General features: G+C 46.2%; 1 protein-coding gene across 1 annotated transcript; it reads right to left on the bottom strand.

Moving 5' to 3' along the window:
- Positions 1-6,123: 6,123 nt before the first annotated feature.
- Positions 6,124-23,139, bottom strand: Cenpv (centromere protein V). Its single transcript, XM_085695088.2, has 5 exons — positions 22,796-23,139; positions 20,301-20,399; positions 17,871-17,940; positions 8,551-8,665; positions 6,124-6,495 (listed from the first exon to the last, which is right to left on the bottom strand). The coding sequence occupies exons 1-5, from the start codon at positions 23,137-23,139 to the stop codon at positions 6,371-6,373; spliced, it is 753 nt and encodes a 250-aa protein (XP_085551214.2). The 3' UTR covers positions 6,124-6,370.
- Positions 23,140-23,395: the final 256 nt, after the last annotated feature.

Raw genomic sequence — 23,395 nt, 5'->3', positions numbered from 1 at the left:
GAGAAGCGGTTGCCTAGGATGCATGGAGACCTGGGTCTGGTTTCCAATGCTGTATAAACAGGGTGTGGTGGTGGTGCACGCCTGAAATCTCAGGATTCAAGAGGTGAAGGCCAGAGGATCAGAAATTCAAGGTTCTGGTATGAGGTGGTGGCATGTGCCTGTAAGGCCAGCACTTGGTGGGCAGGGGAGGGGGGCATGCAGAGGCAGGCAGATCTCTGCGAGTTCAAGACAGCCAGGGCTATGCAGAGAGACCCTGCCTTAAAAAGTGAAAAAACAAAATAGAGCACTGTAACAGTCGGAGGCTCTAATTTCATCCAGAATCTGGCAAATCAACCTGGCAGCTAGTTCACACAGCACTTAGAAACACTAGCGTTGGGCCGGAGTGAAGGCTGCGCGGTTGAGAGCACCCACTGCTCCTGCAGAAGGCCAGTTTGATTTCCAGCACCCATGTTAGGCAACTCATAACCTGCTCCAAAGGGATCCAAAGCCTCTGGTCACCTGCATTCACATACACAAGCCCACACACGACAAAGACACATAAGATTTCATTTTTATTTATTTATTTATTTAGGTTTTTCGAGACAGAGTTTCTCTGTAGCTTTGGAGCCTATCCTGGAGATAGCTCTTGTAGAAATAAGAAGTTTAGCATGTGAAATCTGCAGGTAATCTATAGTCATTAAATTCTTTCATTTAAAAAAAAGGTGGGGCTGGAGAGATAGATGGCTCAGCAATTAGAGTGCTGGCTGCTCTTCCAGAGAGCCTGAGTTCAATTCCCAGCACCCACATGGCAGCTCACAACCCTAGCCTCTGGTTCCAGTGATTCTGGTGCCCTCACACAGATATACATGCATGCAAAAGACCAACATACATAAAAAAAAATTATTTTTTAAAAGGTAGAGAACAACTGAACTACAGGATTCAATTTCAGAAAGTCAACACCATAAGCCAGAAGGAAGACTTGTTTACAGAAGAACACCAACAATAGGTACAACAGAAGATAATAGAAAGAATAGTAAGTTTTCTTTGATAAATGAAATAAAATAAGCTATGGTTGGGGATTTAGCTCAGTGATAGAGTCCTGTAAGCATAATGCCATGAGTTCAGTCCTCAGCTCCAGAAGAGAGGGAGGGAGGGAGAGAAAGAGAGAAGTCAGCGTATGGAAATGCTAAATAAAAAGAGGAAGCAGAAATGGTTTCTGAGACAGAATACATAAATCACCACTGAAAAGTGTTTACAATCCCATGGCAACCAGGTGGAGAGCTTAGTGGAAATGGGTGATTTCCTAACCCAGTATCAGAATACCACAAATCCCAGCAACAGTGTGGTAAATGGGGTCCAATAAATCAAATAAGTAAGGTTGTTTTGCCACACGGGGACTGAAAATCCGTGTCTCTGAGCCTTGGTGGTGAGCATCATGGCAGTTTTAATGAAAACTGGGCTCCCATAGTCTTATATGTTTGAATATTTGGTCCCATTTGGTAGAACTGTTTGGGAAGGATTAGGAGGCGTGGCCTTGTTGAGGGAGGTGTGCCACTGAGGCTTCTAGAGTTTAAAAGCCCATGCTAAGCCTAGCCTCTTTTTCTTTTTCTGCCTCATGCTTGTGGGTCAAGATGTGAGCTCTTGGCTATTCCTACCACCACGCCTTTGTTCTGCTATGGACTCTAACCCTCTGAAAACACAAGCCAGACTAAACACTTTTCTTGGTAAGTTTCGTGGTCATGGTGTTTTGTCACCGCGATAGAAAAGTAACTAAGACAAGCACACACGGACACCTTCAGATCTCCGTGTCCTGATCCTGACTTCCCATGACAGATAGCTGTTTGGTGTTAGAAGAGATTATAAGAAAACTATACAAGAGACTCAGGACCACTTACAAAGTCGGTCTTCCTACCTCAAATGACCCAGCCAAGTAAAATGTCCACAGGCATCCCAGCTGCTTAGGTGTTAGTTGACTGCAAATGGTCAAGTTGACAGTGAAGATCAGCCATCACCCTTTTAATCCCAGCACTAGGAGCAGAAGCTGGCAGTTCTAGGGCAGCAAGGACTATGTGGTGAGATGCTGTCTCAAAGTAAGAACGTAGACCAGTGAGCAAAGGCGCTTGCCACCAAGCCTGATGACCTAAGTTCAACCCCCAAACACACATGACTGTTGTTTTCCTCTGCCACACAGTGGCTGTAACTGAACTGACAGCTGTCTTGGTTGCCGACTACACTTTGTCACCTCTGCTTCATGGCTAAGGCTGAGGCTGTGGCCCCGGGGAGTCTGCAAGTCTCACCAAACTGTCTATGCCACCTCCACACAGGGAGGTAAATGTTGTTTCTGACTAAGTCTCTATCCTTTTATTTTACCAATAAAGACTTGGGAGTCAGATGCTGGGGTGAAAACTTGCTAGCTCAGAGGCAGAGAAAGCAGTGGGGTGACTTCCTCCTCTGCCTTTGTCTCAGAAAGAATGTTTCTACACCTTCTGAAAAAATATTCCTCCAATCAGATGTCCCACCCTTCTACTTCCTCTGACTCTCTCTGTCCTCCCTACTTCCCCTCACCCTCTATGGTTACTTTCAGTCAACTGGTTGCTTGGTCCACATCTTGACCTATGGTATTTAAATAATGTAATCTCAGGGTTCACAGTGTGATCAACTGTCCCTCAAAGAAGAGCAAAGGAAAGAACTGACTCTCTAAGTTGTCCTCTGACTTCTGAGCATGCTGTGGAACACACAGAGACAGGTACACACATGCAGACACACAGTACAAATTAAAATATTTTTTAAATAGATAAGAAGAAATGAAGGGTACTGTGGTGGTTTGAGAGACAACGACCCCCAAATGGAGTGGCACTATTAGGTTGTCGGAAGAAGCGAGTCACTGGAGGGGGCAGGGCTTTGAGGTCTCCTATGCTTAAGCTAAGCCCAGTTTGTTGGACTCTAGTGTCCAACCCGAGAAGGAGTCACCCCCAGAGACCACCTCATACACCACAGCCGATGCAAAAGCATGAGGATTTATTAATTCTGTCATGACAGGGTCCCTCAGCATTCGGGAAGCCGAGAGACCCTGACTAGCTGGTGCAGTCTACTTTTAAAGGAGAAGGCCCCATAGAAACAAGAGGGGTTTTTCCTTGACCATTATGATTGGCTTGTTCGAGAAGGGCTAATACCAATAATTGGCTGGAGAGCTATTGTCAGATCAGATGAGGTAAGAGGTCATTTTGACCCCGTTTCCCAGGGAACTGAGTCAAAACATAAGTGTATGGGTAATTGTTCAGGAACTGAGTACGTGCATGTGTAGCTGTTAGGTCCTTGGTTCCCAGGGGAGGAGGGGAAGCACTGAGGCACAGAGGCTGAGAGGGTTCAGAAATGGCTTCAGAATTGTCTTAAAGTCTTACAAGTTCACTTCTGTTGCCTATAGATCAAGACAGAAATCTCAGGATCAAGATATAGAAATCTCAGTTCCCTCTCCAGTACTACATCTCCCTACACACCACCATGACAAGAACAGGCTAAATCTCTGAAACTGTAAACCACCCCCATTGAAATGTCTTCCTTTAAAAGAGTTGCCGTGGTCATGGTATCTCTTCACAGCAACAGAAACCCTAACTGAGACAGACACAGATTTGAAAACACAACTTGTACTTTAACAGGGATGTTTGGTTCAACAAAGGAAATGTTGACAACCTACTACTTGTTTCGATGTTGTGGAGATCAACTCCCCCCTTACACCTTTCATAGGATCTAGCCGGGTAGAGGGGTTGGAGGAGGGGCTGCAAAAAGAAAAAAAAGTCAAGATTAAAGGACACAAGGGCAAAATATGAAAGTAGAAAAATACAGGTAAATATAGAGAGACTTTAGTAAAAAAAATACTCTTGGGTCTGGAGGAACAGCTCAGCAGATAAAAGCACTGCTCTTGCCCCTGACATACAAGTAGTGGACATACAAACACACAGGCAACCATGTAAAATAAAATCTTTTTAAAAATTAAATTTAGAGCTGGGTGTGGTGGTGCACACCTTTAGTCCCAGAACTTGGGCAGCAGAGGCAGGCAGATCTCTGAGTTCAAAGCCAGCCTGGTCTACAGAGCAAGTTCCAGGAGAGCCAGGACTACACAGAGAAACCCTGCCTCCAAACAAGCAGACACAATTTCAGTGGCTCAGTAGTTAAAGGCACTGGTTGCTCTTCCAGAGGTTTTGAGTTCAATTCCCAGCACCGACATGGTGGCTCACAGCCATCTATAATGTTATCTGATGCTCTCTTCTGGTGTGCAGGCATAAAGGCAAATAGAGCACTCATTTACATAAATAAGTCTTTTTAAATTAAATTTATAAAATAAATTTTTAATTAAAAATTAAGAATGCCTGGAATTTTTGTTATTTTTTTTTTGTCTGTTTATTTTTGAGACTTACTGTGAGGTCTGAGCTATTTGGAACTTGCTGTTTAGACCACGGAGCACGGAGCTTGCCAAAGTCCCCCAGCCTCTCTGACTCCTGGCTACTGGGATGGATTACAGGCATGGGAAATCATGGAGTTTGGACTCTGAAAATCCAGCCTGTGGGTTGCATAGTCCTAGGACTGTTTGACCAGGTTCTAACAATGTGCATTTCTCCTAGCAAGCCAACTCGCACGATGTGTAGTCTACACTAGGAGCACAAGCAGGTCAGAGGACCACATTCAGGAGGGGTTCTCTCCTCCCACCCTGGGTTCCTTGGCTCCAGCTCCGGCTGTCAGACTTCAGAGGCGAGAGATTTCAGCCTCTGTGGTCATGACATGTCCTGGTGACTCTTCCCTGCGGTGTTTCATTGGCTCCTCGTCTGTCTCCTTTACATTTCCATCATGCAGCTGTCCTCAAAAATCCCTGTAACAGCCGGGTGGTGGTGGCGCACGCCTTTAATCCCAGCACTCGGGAGGCAGAGGCAGGCGGATCTCTGTGAGCTCGAGGCCAGCCTGGTCTACAGAGCTAGTTCCAGGACAGCTAGGGCTACACAGAGAAACCCTCTCTGGAAAACACAAAAGAAACAACTAAACAAACCCCAAACCCCCAAATTCCCTTTAGCTACCAAGCACACTGCACACGCTGGAGGAGTTAATAAGCACTTGCTCTGTTTTAATAAATGAGGTGATTCGTGAGGCAGACTACATCATACAGGGGACACACGCTAATTTTAAATGCTGTAATGAAACTAAATACTTTGCTAATTGTAAAAAGGAAAGATTAATTGAATGAGTTACTCAACCATTTCAAATATTAGAGTTTCAGGAAAATACTAAGTATTTAATAAATATGTGTATTACATTAAAATTTCTGTACAACAGGTTGGCTTTCTTTGTCTTGTTCAAAGCTGCTTTGCTTTCAGTTTCTTAACAACTTAATGATAAAAGCCAGACTTCTGATACTACAACCTCAGCCAGTGACTACCCAAATCTTCATTTTTCACTGTTGGATTTTTTTGATGTATATGTGTGGTGCATCTATATGTATAATCTGTGTTGTATTCCCATGTATGGTTAAGATGCTACATTTTATGTTACACCTATCTGACCACACTTAAAGAGAGAGCAGAAGTGGTTAAGGCTGTTACCTAGCATGCACGTGGCCCTGGCTGCTAACCATGGCACATGACAACAGAAAATCAAAACAAACAAAGCAGCTGACTGACTTTATTTTAAAAAAAAAGTGGCTAGACACAGTAGCGCATGCTTGTAAGGTAGCATGCAGAGGACTGAGGCAGAAGTGTTGAGTCACAGGTCAGCCTGGGCGACATCATGGAACTATCAAAAAGAAAAGAGCAGGCAAGGAGGCAAGGAGAACACCAACAACAAAGAGCCCAGCATGACAAAAAAATTTAAAAAAATACATGGATAATAAATAAACGATCAAGCCCAGCGAGACTCCTGTCACAGCCTGTGACAGCTAGTCTTCCTGGACTAGCTCTGTGGCCTCCGAGCACCTGGTCCACATCTTCACAGCTCACACGAACTGTGGTCCTCCAGTTTCTGGTTGTAATTGCTCTTCCCGTCTTATCTCTTCTCGGTTTGGCTGCAGGTGCCTTATCAATGTCCGTTATTTTAATCTGCTATTAAGTGACAGGCCTCAGAGCAAAAGTCAAAGTTCAAAGAAATGAGGGACCACAGTAATAGCGTTAATGTCAGAAATGTTTATTTTCTAAAAGATCACACAAAAGTTAGTGGGAAGGGAGAAGGTCAACTGTCTTCCATGACATCTGGGCTAAGGGCAGAGCTGCCTAAAGAAATGGTGGCTGGAGCGAACCACAGGGCACTGGGAGTGGAGATAGCGGCCCAGATCTGCACAGCGATGCACACCCACGCAACCCACAGGGCTGCTGCCCTGCTCTCTCTGTCTTGGGAAGGAGGAAGCCTGAGCTCACTCTTTCGACATGTTCTTGATGGTCTTGTGCTCCTTCATGGCTCTCTCCCAGTCACTGCCATTGAATTCCTCAGTGACCACACTCCGAACAGTGCCCTCATCGAGGCAGTGGGGGGCAATTCCTAGGGGCAAGTGGAACAGAGGAGAGGGGTCCTCAGTGTGGGTAAGACCAGAGAATCTGTCAGACAAGCCTCACCTGTGAGCACCTCTATCCCACTAGAGCTATCTGTGTGGCATGCTCCAGCTTGCCACCTCAGTTTACAATGCTGTGTGGCCTCGTGTACTGAGAAGGTTCTAGCTCAGCCTATGCCTTATGGTCCACGCCTGTCACGTGAAGGTCAGATACCCTGAAGGAGGGTCAGCCAATGCCAGGCAGCATTCAAAACTTCAGAGACCTGGGACATAGCTCAGTGATAGAACACTTGCCAAGTATGTACAAGGCCCTATGGTCAATCCCCAATATAAGGGGTGGGGCGGAGCCAGATGTGGAAAGTATTAGGAAGTTCAGGCCTGGCACAATTCTCAGGCCTTTCCTGGGTTTAGATAGATAAAGAACTAAATACTTTCCAGTTTATACAGGATTTTGTAACCATTAAAACCTTTTCCTGAGCAGGCATTGTAGAACATGCCTTAATCTCATCAATCAGGTGGCAGAAGCAAGGGGCATGCCTGCCAGGAGGCTAGCCTGGACTACACAGTAGAACAGAGTCTCAAAACCAAACCCACATGAAATAATCCCACAAATAAACAACAAAAAACCCTTTCCTGTTTCAAGGTAACCAGGACTTGGCAGACCAGGAACCAGCGGCAGCTGCTAAAGACACGGAGTAGAGAGACTGGCGTGATGCCCTGCCTTCTCTCTCTGCTAGGACACAGGTATGGCACAGTCACAGCTGACCCACAGATCCAGCAGCTATGACACAGGGACCTGGCAGTCTCATTTACTCTGTCCAAGGATGGTTGTATCCACCCCTCCTCCAGATCAAGCAGGGCCTGAAGAGGGCTCTAGAGGCTCCTCTTTTTATTTTTAAAAGTATATATTTAGTGTCTGTGTATGGGTGTATTCTGTATTCTGTCTGTGGACCAGATATGTGTGTATGTGCAGCCTGTGGAGAACAGAGGGCACTGGACCCTTGAGATTACAGTTATGAGCCACCTTTTGGTCCTAGAAACTGAACCCAGGTACTCAGAAAGATCAGTCAGTGATCTTAACCACTGAGCTCCTCCTTTTTTTGAGACAGGGTGTCTAGCCTAGACTTACCACAAACTAGCTAAAAATGACCTTGAACTTTAGACAACTCTACCTTCACCTCTCATTCACTACCACACCTGGTTCTCTTGCTTCTTTGTTTGGTTTTGGTTTTTTGAGACAGGGTTTTTGTATGTAGCCCTGTGTAGCCCTGGAACCCATTTTGTAGGTCAGGCTGGCCTCGAACTCATAGAGATCCTCCTACCTCTGCCTCCTGAATGCTGGGACCAAAGGTATGCACCATTACACCTGGCTCTTTTTTCTTTTTTGAATAAACCAAATTAAACTTTTTTTAAATCTAGTTGAGGACAGGGTGAAGATCATGGGTGCCAGGTGAGTACTCACTACCACTGAGCTGCAGACACAGCCCTCAGTCCTGTTTTCAGATACCACCAGTCACAGCCATCATTCTGGCCTCTCCCCTCCCCTTACACCCTCATTATTCCAATGGCCTTCCCCGAACCCACAGGCCCATTTCCTACCCGCCTTTCCTTTAAATTTATTTATTTAATGTGTATAGTTTAGCCTGCATACATCACATGAATATAGTGCCCACAAAGACCAGAGGAATGTGCCAGATCCCCAAGACTGTAGTTACAGATTGACTGAGAGAAGGAATTGAACTCTGGTCCTCTGAAAGAGCAGCCTGTACTCTTAACCACTGAGCCATCTCTCCAGCCCCATCCCACCTATCTTCTCTCTACCTTGTAGGGTCTCCCAACAGCCCTTGGGGACCAGGGTATAAGAACCCCCTAGAGATGATGGACTCTGGAAAACTACTATATGCCCAGACACTTGACCAGCACCCATCCGAGGAACCCTGCTCCTCTGACACGCATGCCAGGGCCCACCTGTCCAACCAGCACTCAGACCCCAAGCGCACCAGGCTCCTCAGGGTCCCAAGCCCACAGATACACCCGTCACTCACCAAAGCCTCCAGGGTTGGAGCGCGGAGTGTAGAAGCTCTGGACGCCACATCTCTTACAGAAGGTGTGCTGGGCTTTGTGCGTGTTGAACGTGTAGGTGGTTATGCTCTCAGTGCCCTGAGAACAGAAGGAAATGGGCAAGGGGATCACGTAATGTTATTCAGAGTGGCCTTTGGAAAGCATTAGTGGGGTTGCCCTTTTGGAGAGTTCTCTGGGTTGTGGAGATGGTTCCCATTTCCTAGAAAAGCCTTAAAAAGCTTCTTGAAGACAAGGCCCCATCTGTACTCCCCAGATACAATTCACTCTGGAGTCTCAGCCCACCTATCCTCCTATGCCAACCTCGAGCTGATGTACACTAAAACAGAATAACCTCTAAGCATCAGTGAGTGCAGGTGCCTGCTTCCCAGGGCCCTTGAGGGACTGGCTCTCCATGTCCCCAAAGAGCATTGCTCAAGATCTTAAGGACTATACTTGAATTATTCAAAAGGAAAAACTTCTTTGCCAAATGTCATAGAAACAAGGGGTTAGTTTTCTTTTTAGTTTGCTGTTTTTATTTGTTTGTTTGTTTTGCTCTTTTCAAGGCAGGGTTTCTCTGTGTAACAGCCCTGGCTGTCTTAGAACTCTCTTTGTAGACCAGGCTGGCCTCGAACTCACAGAGATCTGCTTGCCTCGGCCTCCCAAGTGCTGGGATTAAAGTGTGTGCCACCACCGCCCAGCAAGTATTAGTTTTCTTAGTGGACAATATGAATGAAAAAAGTGAGCAAAGTGTGTGAACAGACAGTTGAGAGAAAAAAAAGAATGTATGAAATGATGCTTACACAGATGACCTACAACAAGGAACTTCTTAGTTTCTGCTGAAAAAGATTTTAAAAATCACAAATGTGAGACCGGAGAGATGGCTCAGCAGTTAGAGCACCTACTACTTCTGCAGCGAACCTGAAAGTTCCGTTGCCAGTACCAGCATCAGGTGGCTCAAAACTACCTCTAGCTCCTGCTGCCCGGAGAGCCAGAGCTGCTGGCCTCCAAACACACCTGCACTCACATGCACACAGACACTCACAGATACACACACATATACATAATTAAAACTGACTGATAGAACCTCTTGTGGCCTTCATGGGCACTGGCATATACATGTGCCTACTAACAATTGCAGACATACACAAATACATAAAAATATAAACAATCTTTGTTTTGGGGTTTTTTGTTTTGGTTTGGTTTTTTGACACATGGTTTCTCTGTAGCTTTGAAGCCTGTCCTGGAACTAGCTCTTGTAGACCAGGCCAGCCTCAAACTCACAGAGATCCACTGCCTCTGCCTCCCAAGTCCTGGGATTAAAGGCATGCGCCACCACCGCCCAGCCAAATCATTTTTAAAAGCACTATGGTAGAGGCTACATGGATGGCTCAGCATTTGGGAGCATTGGCTGCCCTTCCAGAGGACCCAGCACCCACATGACAGCTAATGACCGTCTGTGGCCCCAGTTTCAGGAGATCTAACACTCTCACAGACATATATGCAAGCAAAACACCAATGCACATGAAATGAAAAAAAATTTAAAAATCACAATGGGCCAGGTGGTGATGGCACATGCTTTTAATCCCATTACTCAGGCAGATCTCTGTGAGTTTGAGGCCAACCTAGTCTACAGAATGAGTTCTAGAACAGGTTCCAAAGTCACACGGTGAAACCCTGTCTCAGAGGAAAAAAAACCCACAATGGTGGTTAACATATATAGAAATAAACATTCTGCCAATGATGGCGATGCATGCCTGTAATCCTAGCACTTGGGAGATGCAATCCTTGCACCTAGACAGGACGATTAAATTCAACATCACCCCAAGCTAGTTCAAGGTCAGTTTGAGCTGCATGAGACCCTGTCTTACCAAAAAACAAAAAAAGAAAAGAAAAGAAAAAGAAAACCCACATAACTAACAATCAGGAGCTGGATGAGAAATGGTTCAATGGTTAAGAGCACGTTTTGTTCTTTCAGAGGACTGTAGTTTGGGTTTCAGCACCCATGGGCAGCTCATAACCACCTGTAAATCCAGCTCCAGGGCATTTGAGAAATTCTAACTGCCATTGGCACTGGCATGCACACATAAAGACATATAAAATAAAGAATGCTTGCAAACACTAAGCAGCACTAACAATCTCCAAGGTTCAAAAGTGAAAACCTAAGATGTAAAACATAGTTTGTAGGCATGGCTCACAGTGAAGCCCATGTGGGCATGTACGTACTAGGCCCTGGATTCCCTCCAGTATGGCAAAGGGGAAAACCTCACTAGAACTTCTTTTTTTAAAGTATATGTTTTCTATGCATATAAACTATCCAAGAGACATCTATGGAACAGTTGTTCTCAAAGGACAGAAACTTGGTGGCTAAAGAGTGGGGTTACTGAGTGAGAGCCATGGCTCAGGGGCTAAGAGAGCCTGAGCTTACTGCCCAATTATGAGACCAGGATTCATATCTCAGCACATATGCTGGACACCTTATGGCCTATAAATCCCGTTCTAAGGGGTCCAGTGGTTTCCTCTGTGGGCTTCTGCATATGTCCAGAGCCATGTAGACACATAAATACAGATATACACAGACTCACACATACATTAAAAAATAAATTTTACATTTCAAAATGTTTTTTAGGTGGGCAGTGGTGGCGCACACCTTTAGTCCCAGCACTCAGGAGGCAGAGGCAGGAAGATCTCCGTGAGCTCGAGGCCAGCCTGGTCTACAGAGTGAGCTCCAGGACAGCCAAGGCAACACAGAGAAACCCTGTTTTGATACACAAAAAAAAAGTTTTTAAAGTTTACTCATTTTTATTTTATGTACATTGGAGTTTTGCCTGCATGAATGTCTGTGTGAGAGTGTCTGACTTAAAGACATTTGTGAGCTGCCATGTGGGTGCTGGCAACTGAACCCGGGTCCTCTGGAAGAGCAACAAGTACTCTTAACCTCTGAGCCATCTCTCCAAGCCCCTCAAACTGTTTTATTGTTTTTTAAGATTTATTAATTATGTTTTTGAGTTTGTTGATGCTCTTGGAAGCCAGAGATAGTGGGTCCTGGTACTCAAACTCATGTCCTCTGCAAAAGTAGTACAGGCTCTTAACTACTGAGTGACTTCCAGCCGCAATCTAAAAATGTTTAGACAGTGGTGGATGAGACTTCTTATGACCAGTATACATTTCCCATTTCTCCTGTACTTCCTCACAGACCTGCACGCCATCTACCACGGGAATGCCTCAAATTCTGAGCTTCCTAAGGTTTTTGTTTGTTTGTTTTGATTGGAGCTACAAGAACAGACCAGGAACTTCCTGTAAAAATAGCTCCAAGGACTCTTCTTATCCACAACTTGGTGCATCAGAACTAGCAGGGTCAGAGAGATCTTTGACACCCTACCTGACCTCATATATGACTAGAAGTCACTCTGGGATACTCACTCTTCATCTATGCACCCATCAACTTGATCTATGCATGGCCTGTCATCATCAAAATCTGCCACATGAAACCAGGTGTAATGGTGCACACCTTTAATCCCAGCACTTGGAAGGCATCGGCAGGCAGAATCTGTGCGTTTCAGACCAGCCTGGTTTACAGGAAGTTCCAGGACAGACAGAGCTAACACTGTGAGACTCTTGCTTTGGAAAAAAAAAAATCTTCTACATGAGTAATTCCTTGACATCTTCCCAGGCAGAAAACACCAATGACAAATCCAAGGACTATGTCATTTTTTTCCTTCTTCCCTCCCTCCCTCCCTTTTTAAGGAGTTCTAGAATTGAACATAGAGCTTCATGCATGTGCGGCAAGCACCTGCTCAGTAGCTACAGCCCCAAACGGTCACCTTTTTGATTTTATTTACCAACATTATGAGAGTATGTGTGATTATGGTAGTGACGGAACATTCATGCCAGAGCCCATGTGTGGTCAAAAGACAGCCTCATCAATCCATTTGTCTCCTTTCATCTCTAGGTGGACTCCTGGGACCAAACTCAGGTCACCAAGCTTGCACTGTTGACTGGTTGTGGGTCAACCAGAGTTGTGTCCACTGAACCCTTACCACCACTCTATGGCACTCCATGGTAAAGCATTCGCCACGGAGCACACCACACTTCTCTGTTTACTTCCTCAAAGGCCTACTTCTTCTGTTCATGTACTAAAAAGCATTCACAGGCCTGAACTGTCCTTGGCCGTCTCCTTGCCCTGGATGTTTGCACAGCTGACCTCCTATGCTCCAGAGATCTACAGACAAATATGCAAGGACTCCCAGGTCCATGGTTTCCTCTCAGTTGTATCCAGACTTGTAGATCTGCTTCCAACTAGCCAACAGGAAGAGCGTGAACAGATCAAGGGAGGATGTATGCCCTAGAGCACCAGGAAGGATATGTAGAAGCTAGTTAAAAAAAAAAAAAAAGTGTGCCACAGAGCACCAGGAAAGATGTGGACAAGACTATCGAGGAAGAAGACAGAGGACCAATTAATTCCCCACCCAGGCTGCACGTGTTGGTATCTTCAAGAACTGCCTGCTGCAGGAGCTTAGGAATGCAGCTGAGGACAGACTGCACGTTAGTGCACTTCTGCGCTGCAGGCCAGTGAAGGATCCCTGTGCTCTTCACCAACAGACTCCTATGCCACACCTTCTGTGATGGAGACAGAGGTATAGACAATGGTATAGAGACAGAGACGAAGAAAAGGACACAAAGTAGATGTCTGTCTGTTCTCTCTCTGACTCATTTATGGTTCTGCAGCTGTGAGAACACACTGTGACCAAGGCAGCTTATGATAGGAAGATTTTTTTAAAATATTTATTTATTTATTATGTATACAATATTCTGTCTGTGTATATGCCTGCTGGCCAGAAGAGGGCACCAGATCTCATTACAGATGGTTGTGAGCCACCATGTGGTTGCTGGGAATTGAACTCAGGACCTTTGGAAGAGTAGGCAATGCTCTTAACCTCTGAGCCATTTCTCCAGCCCCTGATAGGAAGATTTGAACTGAGGGCTTGCTTATAGTTTCAGGGGGTAGATTGTTGCTCTTCATGGTGGGGAGCTTGCGGGCAGGCGGGCACGGTGCTAGAACAGTAACTGAGCGCTTACATCTGATCAACAAGCAGTAGAGAGCAAGAGATTGGGCCGGTTGTGGACTTTTGAAACCTCCAAACTCACCCTCAGTGACGTATGTCTTCCAACAAGGCCTACTCTGGAAATTTTTATAGCAAATTAACACAAGCTAGGTGTTATGATTCAGCCACAATATGGCTGACACTTCTGGGTTTCAGGGCCACGCGTGTGCGGACAAGCCCTCAGGCGTGACCCACAGGCGGCATGGTTGCATCACCTACATATAAGGCAGCTGCATAAGTTCTTGCACATATGCGTGAACTCACATCATCCCCACCTATGCGCACGTATGCGCTAGGCTCTACCCCCTCCCCCTCCCCCTCTCTCCACACCGACCTCACTAGACCTGTACACCCCCCCAACAACAAACTCCTAAGCAGGTTTGTTGAGTGTCCTGTGTTCCCTTCTCAGGTAATTTCACTAGGGTCATCAGAGAGGAGGGACCCTCAACTGAGAAATGCCTCTCTAAGATCAGTTTGTAGGAAGCCAGGAGGGCGTGTTCTTAATTAATGATTGATGGGAAGGGCCAAGTCCATTATGGGTGGGGCCACCCCTGGGCTGTTTTATAAGAAAGAAGGCTGAGCAAGTCGAGGGGAATAACCCAGTAAGCGGTATTCCTCCTTCACCTCCTGCCTCCAGGTTCCTGCCTTGTTTTTCCTGTCCTGACTAACTTCAGTGATAAACAGTGATGTGAAAATGTAGACCAAACAAACTCTTTCCTCCAAGGTGCTTTAGTCATGGTGTTTCCTCACAGCAATAGTAATGCTCAGACAAGGTCACACCTCCTAAACAGCCTACCAGTTAGGGACTATGCATTCAAATACAGAAGCTGATGAGGGTCATTCTCATTCAAACCATACTCCAGAGAATCAAGAATCTGAGGAGGGCTTCTTAGCACCACATGTAGACACAGAGGAGGGAAGGAGGAAAGACAGGAAGAATGGAACCTTAGCCTCCAACACTGGAGACTTGGTAGGCTAGAAAGATTGCTTAGCAATTAAGAGTCCTTACTACAGTCGGGCAGGTGAGGTAAGTGGATCTCTGTGAGTTCGAGGCCAGCATGGTCTACAAGAGCTAGTTCCAGAACAAGTTCCAAAGCTACACAGAGGAACCCTGTCTCTAAAAACCAGGGGGAAAAAGTACTTACTGCTCCCGCAGAGGACCTGGGTTCAATTCCCAGCAGCCATACGGTGGCTTACAACGATCATAACCTCAGCTCCAGGGGATTCAACAGGCACATATGTGGTGCACATACATACTTGCAGACAAAAACATCTATACACATAAAAATAATTTTGTTTTTGAGACCAGGCGTCTCTATATAGAAGCTTGCTATGTAGACCAAGATGGAGATTCTCCTGCCTCAGCCTCCTGAATGTTGGGTTTTAAGATATGTACCACCACACCCAGCCATAATCTTAAGGAAAAAAACAAAACTCATTGATTTGAAAAGACTAAGACATACATGGCCATCTACTCAGTCTTTCCTCCCAGGAGCCTTCTGAGAGCCCACTTAGCATTCATTAGCCCCCTCCAGGTCAGGAACTGGGTCACAGGCTGCACCAGACAGGACCGACACACCTACAGTCTCCTAGTAAAGGAGAGGGATGTCTGTACCAAATTCTTTACAGGCTCACAAAGTCTGAAACTGCCACAGGAAGGGGAAGAAAGGAAGAAATTAAAACCCTACCCCACCCCACATTATCTAGAAATTGCTAATAGGCATCTTAAAAATTTATACTTTTGGGTTGGAGAGATAGCTCAGAGGTTAAGAGCATTGGCTGCTCTTCTAGAGGTCCTGAGTTCAATTCCCAGCAGCAATAGGATGGCTCACAACCATCTACAATGAGATGTGGTGCCCTCTTCTGGCGTTCAGGCAAACATGCGGACAGAACACTATATATCTTTAAAAAAAGAAAAGAAAAAATTGATATTTTCCTTCCCAGAGATTTTGTTTCTAACAGAACTGATTCTAAAGAAAAATTGTCAAAAAACTTTTTTAAACACAGAAAAATTCGTCACAATGTTGTTTGCAATTCAGGGGGTGAAATGGTGGTTGGAGAGAGGACTTAAAAGTTAAGAGCATGCGGGGGTTGGGGGGTGGCGCACGCCTTTAATCCTAGCACTTTAGAAGGCAGAGGCAGGCGGATCTCTGTGAGTTTGAGGCCAGCCTCAGTTCCAGGACAGGCTTTAAAGCTACAGAGAAACGCTGTCTCAAAAAACTAAACAAGACAAAACAAAAAACAAGTTAAGAGCACACTAGGCGTGGAGGCGAACGTCTTTAATCCCAACACTCAGGAGTCAGAGATAGGCAGATCTCTAAGAATTCATACCCAGGTTGATCTACAGAGCAAGTTCCAGGACAGGCTCCAAAACTACACAGGGAAACCCTGTCTTGAAAATAAACAAGTAGATAAGGAGATAGATAGATAGATAGATAGATAGATAGATAGATAGATAGATAGATAGATAGATAGATAGATAGATAGATAAAAGCGCTGGCTGCTCTTGCAGAAGACCCAGGTTTGAGTTCCAGCACCCACATAGCGGCTCACAACCATCTGTAACTCCAGTTCCAGGGGATCTGCCGCCATCTCTGTGGGCACTGCATTCACAGATGCGTAAGCAAGCAAAATCCCCATACACATAAAATAATAACAATTTTTAAACGTACTCAAGCCAGGAGTAACAGTGATGGGATAGTGGGCCAGGAAACGGGCTTGTGAGGGAGCGAGATGGTCTGTACAAGTCCTCAGTGATGAAATTCAACTTAAAATAGCAGGGGTGTAGCTCAGTGGGATAGCACTTGCTTGGCTCATCTCCAACACTGAATAAAATGGAAAGAAAATAAAAACTGTGGTGTTTTTTCCAACTAGGAAATGATAAAGTAGCTCATAGATAGAACAGGTTTGTTTGTTTTTGTCTTTTGAGACAGGGTTTCTCTGTGTAGTCCTGGCTGTCCCGGAACTCACTCTGTAGACCAAACTGGCCACAACCTCCCAGAGATCCATCTGCCTCTGCCTCTTGAATGCTGGGATTAAAAGTGTGCACCACCATCTGTAACAACATTTTTAGATGTAGTTATCTCTATTAAAAAATAATGTACAAATGGCCAGAAATATAGGTCAGCTAGTGGAGTGTTTGTCTAGTATGCATGAGGGCCTAGGTTCAATCCCCAGCACCACATAAGCTGGGTCTGGAGGATGGGCATGGTGGCACACACCTGTAATTCCAGTACTCAGATAGAGGCAGGAGGATCAGGAGTTCAAAGCCAGTCTAGGATACATGAGACCCAATCAGAGAGAGAAGAGAGGGAGGGAGGGAGAGAGGGAGAGAGGGAGAGGGAGAGAGAGAGAGAGAGAGAGAGAGAGAGAGAGAGAGAGAGAGAGAGAGAAATAGTGTTGTCAAAAAAAATAGTGATAAACTTTGAAGGATTTTATTTTCTTATATTTTTACAAAAGAAATACAGGTTATTCAGATAATTTTCAGTTTCCAAAATGATTTTAATTGATTTTCTGACTTTCTGAATTTGAAACTGTTTCTACAATAATATCAAATATGCTTTCCAGAAGAAAGGGAAGGCAGGCATAGTGGTACATGCCTGTGACCCCAGCCCTAAGGAGGCAGAAGCAGGAGGAGGTAGGGACCAGTGAGAGGGCTCAGCAGGTAAAGGTGCTGACCACAGAAGCCTGATGACCTGAGTATGATCCCTAGAAACCCTGGAAAGGTGGAAGGAGAGAGCCAGTCCCACAGAGCTGTCGTCCTTTGGCCTCCACATGTGAGCTGTGCCATGTGCCTACCCCACTAATAAATAACTTAAAGGAAAAGCAACTAAGCCAGTTAAAGTACGCTAGGGACAGAGCTCAGAGGCAATGCACTTGCCCAGCATAATCAGAGCCCTGAGTCCAATCCCCAGTACCTACCAAAAAAGACACGAAACCTGAGTAGAAAATAATCAGAAACTAGGAATAACTCTGTGATCCCAGCACTCAGAAGGCTTAGGTAAGAGGAATGTTAAGTTTGAGGTTAGCCTAGGCTACACAGTAAGACTCCAGCTAGGAAGAAAAGGATCTCAAAGCCCTTAATAGGTCCTTCTAAGCTCTCTGCCCATGCAATCTACAGCAAGCAGGCTAGAAAGACGGGGCAGGGCTCATGGCTCCTTACACGTGGGCTCTACCTGCTAAGCCTGCTCTTGAGTACCAACCTTCAGGAGCTTGAAGCGAGAAGCCGGAACGATGAAGTGTCTGTTCTGCTTCTTCTTGCAGATGCTGCAGCTACAGAGGGAGCAGAGGCCTGACGGTCAGTTGACACGGGCATTGTCCACATGCCCGAGCAGCCCAGCCCAATGCCTGCAGAACCAACCGGCTGACCTCAAACGGGACACCCTTCTCAGCACCATCCAGGGAAGGGAAACTTAGGCAGCTGGACGGGCCACCTGAAGCCTCTGCTCTTCGTGTCAGGGAAGCCTGCTGGTGACAGAGCCAGCAGGGGAGACCACACAGCATTCAACAATCCTGGACCTCACTTCTGCTGCCCTCCCCTCCCGGCCCTAAAGAGAAACAGCAGACTTAAAAGACACTCAGAAAATTAATTCAGACATTGTTATACTCTCATGCCTCTTTGGACAGGCACACCAGAGCCAAGGAGAGACCCTTAGGCTTCCCTCTATCTCCACATAAGAAAACCAAGAAATACCAAACTGGAAAATGAGTAAAAATCTGTTATTTTCAGCTCACCATTGTTGTCTTTTTGTTTGTCTACCCTGGGGATAGTGAACTCAAAGCATCTACATAGTAAGCAGGCATTTTCTACTCCTAATGTGCACCTCCTAATGTGCGCCTCCTAATGTGCACCTCCTAATGTGCACCTCCTAATGTGCACCTCCTAATGTACACCTCCTAATGTGCGCCTCAAGCCCTTCAATTCACCTTTTTTTTCTTCTTAAATTTAACTTTGGGGCTAGAGATGGCTCAGTTAAGAGCACTGACTGTTCTTTCAGAAAACCCCTGTTCGATTCCCAGTATCCACCTGGTGGCTCACAGTTCCAGGGTATCAAATACCTCTTCTGACCTCTGGGGCATGTGGTAAACAGACATACATGTGGGCAAAACACACACATGCATAAAATAGATTAGTTCTTAAAAATTTTAACTTTATTTTATTCTTTGAGACAGAAGGGTCATGTTAAATTTTGTCTTTATTTTGAGACAGGGTCTCAACGTCTCCCCAGGCTGGCTTCCAACCCGCCATGGAGCTGAAGATGGCTTTGAGCTGTTATTTGTTTCTGTGAGAGAAGAACCTCAAGGACACAAGCTGGCCACAACCACTCTGCAGCCAAGGACAACCTTTAACTTCTGATCCTTGTCTCTACCTGCCCCAGGATTACAGGCATGTGATATTGTGTCCAGTTTGTGCAGAGATGGGGATCAAATCCAGGAGTTTGGACAGGCTAGGCAAACAATCTACCAAATGAGCTACACCCCCAGCCCTAACTCGCCTTTTAAAACACTCTGTCTTAGTATAGGATTCTCCAAGAAATGATGCCATAATGCTTCTTTCCAAATCTGGGTTCTATTAGTGAGTCAGTTCTCTACTTGAGGAAATCCATAGTATTTATTATTCATACGAAATTCAGGTACCATTAGAGGTAAAAGGTCTGGACCCTCTTAAGAAGTTAAGTATATGCCAACAGCTGGACCAGAAGGCAGAACCTGCTGTTCTTACACTATTATTATGCCAGGGAAGGTGCTAAGGAGCAGGCCTGCCACTTCTCTGGGTGGTAGAAAGGGCCAGTACACAGAAACCTTCTAGGTGTACACGCTCTCCACCCGATCACCTCCATCTAGCTTCAGCAGTAGACGCCTAAGAAGATTCTGCTCAAGATGGGATTCCCAGCATCGCAGCAGGGAATTATGGCCAGCCTGATCCAACTCCTGCTAATCACCCTTAAATTAGGGGTATCAATCAGAGGCATGAAGCCCATTAGTCACGGCCCTGAAAGCCCTGCTTTGCCTGAACTGTACTGGGGAGCTCTGTAGTACATATACACACAGGCACAGGCTCCTACACATAAAAATCATAGGTGTTAAATAAGTAAATTTAAATAAAAATTATAGTGCCAGGTGATAGTGACCCACACCTTGAATCCCAGCACTCAGGAGGCAAAGGCAGGCAGATCTCTGAGTTTGAGGCCAGCCTGGTCTACACAATGAGTTCCAGGATAGCTAGCTAGGGCTACACTGAGAGATCCTGTCTCAAAAAAAATCAAAAAACTAACTAGCTAAATAAATAATTGGACTGGTGAGTTGGCTTGGCGGGTAAAGGTACCTACCACCAGCCTGATGACTGGATGACCCTAAGACCAAGGGTAGAACTGACACCCACAGCTGCCCTCCAATCTACACACATACTAAACACATATAATAACTTGTTCTGAATTATCACTGAAAATTCCAAGTCATATACACAAGGGAAAGAATAGAACAATGAGCCTTTATGTCCCCAGTACCTGACGTGACAGTTATCAGCTCATGGCCGACAGTTTCATCTATACCCCACTCCCCCAGCTGGTCTGAAACACAGCCTTTTGGCTCCTCAAGTCTTCTAAGCCCATCTGGGAAGATAAAATACTCACTTGCAGTCGAAGATGTGTAAGTCTGCCGAAGCCCAAACTTCAAAACGAACGGCTCCACAGTGGCAGCCTCCTGTGTGCTTCACCAGGCCCTGGTACTCACTAAATGAAATAGAAACTAGAGCATAAGAATTTCTAACAGGCAAGCAGGGGTCTTAGGGCATGGATCCTTCAGGCTGTCTTTTTGTTCTTAAAAGAAAGCCAGGCTGGGACAAAAGGCTTTTTTATAGGACAACCAGGTACATTTCATGGATGAGGTGCAGTATTTTCAGTGTGAACTGCCTTGACTTTTATAAGACTGCAAAATAAACCATTCCCAGAACTCAGTAAGTATGAAGATAGAGAAGAAGCCTAGCAAACAGTTTTATTAAAGGAAAATATTTATACACTAAGCACCAAGAAGAGACCTTACCAACCTTAAGCAGCCACCAAGCAGAGTGGCCAAGGAATATTTCATTTTGATTGTAATAAAGATAGTGGCAGTGCCTATGGGAAAGCACAACAGGTTGCCCAGCCAGGTCTACTGATTCAGAAACGCTTTCTGGGCGGATAACAAAGGCTTTAAAAAAAAAAACAAAAAACAAAAAACCATCCACTTTCCTCTAGTACTTCTCAAGTACATGACGTTTCACACAACTCCGATATCCAGAAGGAGCCAGCCCCATAACCGAACATTAAGAACATTAAGACTCAACTAACATCATGAAGCCCCTTCTCCAAAAGACTGGATATTCCTGCCAGTGATAAATGAGAGAACCTTTTGCTGTAGCTTCTGAACAATAGCCCCAGAAGAAACAGCTCACTACAGCTTTACTTTGCCATCTGATTAACGGCAAGACTAAATGCTCTCCCAGGTTTTTCTAACAAATTAGCATCTCAATTTCTTCTTCCACAGACAATGTTTATTGTAAAAAAAATATATATACAAATGTTATCATACTTAGTAACACAATGAGAGCCCCTGTGATCATCCTACTAAGAGAGATCCCATATTTGCTACACATTCTTCTAAACTTTTTTCTGTGCAGTATTTGAACAAAATCGTTAGTGTATATAACATACAATTTCTTGGCACAAAAAAAGTTAGCTTAGAGGACATAAAAGTAAACACAGTCAGGCATACAGTATGCTAATCTGGAGACTGAAACTCATTTTTTTCATGCCAATATTTTTAGTATCTTTTCCTAGATCATCATCAGTTTGTTTTAGGGGAAAATAGTAACTCAAAGTTTTGCTTTGTGCGTCTAAGGATGGGGGTTTTGTTTGTTTCATGCAGATTAGGCAAGCCTCAAATTAACTATGGAGACAAGGATGCCCTTGAAAGTCCAGATCTTCCTGCCTCCACCTTCTAAGCACTGGGTTTACAAATATGGACCACATTACCCCTGGCTTCTCTCTCTCTCTCTCTTTCTCTCTCTCTCTCTCTCTCTTCTGAGAAAGGATGTTTCTGTAGCCCAGGTCGGCCTTGAAATCGCTGTACTCCTCTGCCTCAGCCTCCTAAAGACTAGGATTACAGGCATGTGCTACTGTACCCAGCCCCACGGATCTTTACAGAGCGTCACTCAGACTTCTCAGGAGCTAGTACACAACAGGTACTCAACAAATGGCACTTTTAATTTTTTATTAGCTTTAGTTTTAAATTAATAGTTTAAAGTATTCAATTTATAGCCCAAGAGGATAAGACTAAAAAGCAAGACACAAAGAAAGCTGAGTAAATAGTCCGTTTCAGAGAGGAGGCACCAAAACCAAGAGAACTTCTGGACCAAAGAAAAAAGAACATCTTGCTGTTTATGGAAAGCAGTTCAGATTTTTTTTTTTTTTAGGAATTGTTAATATTAGTTTTCTTCGTCTTTTATTGTTCTTTTTCAATTCACCTGCGAGGGAGCGCCTGTATGGCTAGGGTACTCAGTATTTCTCTGTAGCACCATTGTTAACGGAGGAAGGGATTCACATCCCATTTGAGAAAAAGGAGGCAGTTCTGGCCAGAGTAGTTACCAGCTCTTTTCCCACAAAAGGACCTCTGAGGTGCTCCGTAGGCCATCTAAGGCGCTGGAAGCACTTCAGAAGCACAGATGGAGCTGAAGAAAGCAAAGCCTGCCACCCCGGACCCTGGGTGAGAGCACAAAGTCTGAGCTTCCCCTACCCTCCCGCACGCGTCGGTCCAGGACGTCGCTTTGCGCGCGCTTCCCTCCCGGGAACTGTCCTGAACAACGGGCCTTCGCTCCCCAAGGCCGCTCAAGTCTCCCTTTGGACCTTTCCTCCCGCCCGCCCTTCGAAAGCACGTGCAAATACGGGTAAAAACGGTTTTGGTAGCGGGGAACCCGTGGGATGTTTTCTCCCGATGAGCCCCCCACCCCCACCCCGCGCCTGCCGCCGGACACCGACCTGAGCAGCAAGCCGGGGTAGCAGGCGCCTAGCCCCGGCTCTGCACCCAGCCTCGGGTCCCGCCGCCGGTGCGCACCTCGCAGGTGCTGGCCCGCCGCCCCCGCCATACTCACAAGGTGTCCAGCAGCAGCTTGGCGGCGCCCTCGAAGCTGAGCCGTTGCCGCTTCTGGAACGTCTCCCAGCGCTCCCGCTGCTCTCCCAGGTCGAGCGCAGACACCGAGGTGGCGGGGGTGTCCGCCGGCGGCGGCTCCTCGGCGGCCGCCTCCTGGGCCCGCGGCGGAGGCTTGGGCCGCGGCTTTGCCGACTGCTGCGGACCGGCCGCCCCGCCCCCGCCCCCGGCCCTAGTTTTGCTCTCGGAGCGCCGGGCGCGGCTCTCTCCGCCCGCCAGGCCCCCGGAGGCACCCGAGCGCCGCCGCTCCCGCGGCTCGGTGACCACGCCGCTCCGCGTCCGCCGCATGTCTCCCTCAACCGGGCGCACAGGCCTCTCAGCTCTGCGCGTCCCCGCCGGCTGATGCACGTCCCCGCCTCTGACAACCTGAAGGCCCCGGGGGTGGAGCGCTGCGCTCCGGGACACGCGAGCTCGGGAACCGGCTGCTGCGGCCTGCCCGCAACGGGAGAGCCTGGGCCGTGTGGTCTTAGTGTTGAGAAGGGTCTAACGGGACCGCGCCTCCACCTGCGCTTGCAGGTAGCCGCACCCGCTGGATCTGCGAAGG

The sequence above is a fragment of the Myodes glareolus genome, chromosome 9 (assembly GCF_982192425.1).
Source record: "Myodes glareolus chromosome 9, mMyoGla1.1, whole genome shotgun sequence".
NCBI lineage: Eukaryota > Metazoa > Chordata > Mammalia > Rodentia > Cricetidae > Myodes > Myodes glareolus.
This window is presented reverse-complemented; position numbering and strand designations above follow the sequence as displayed.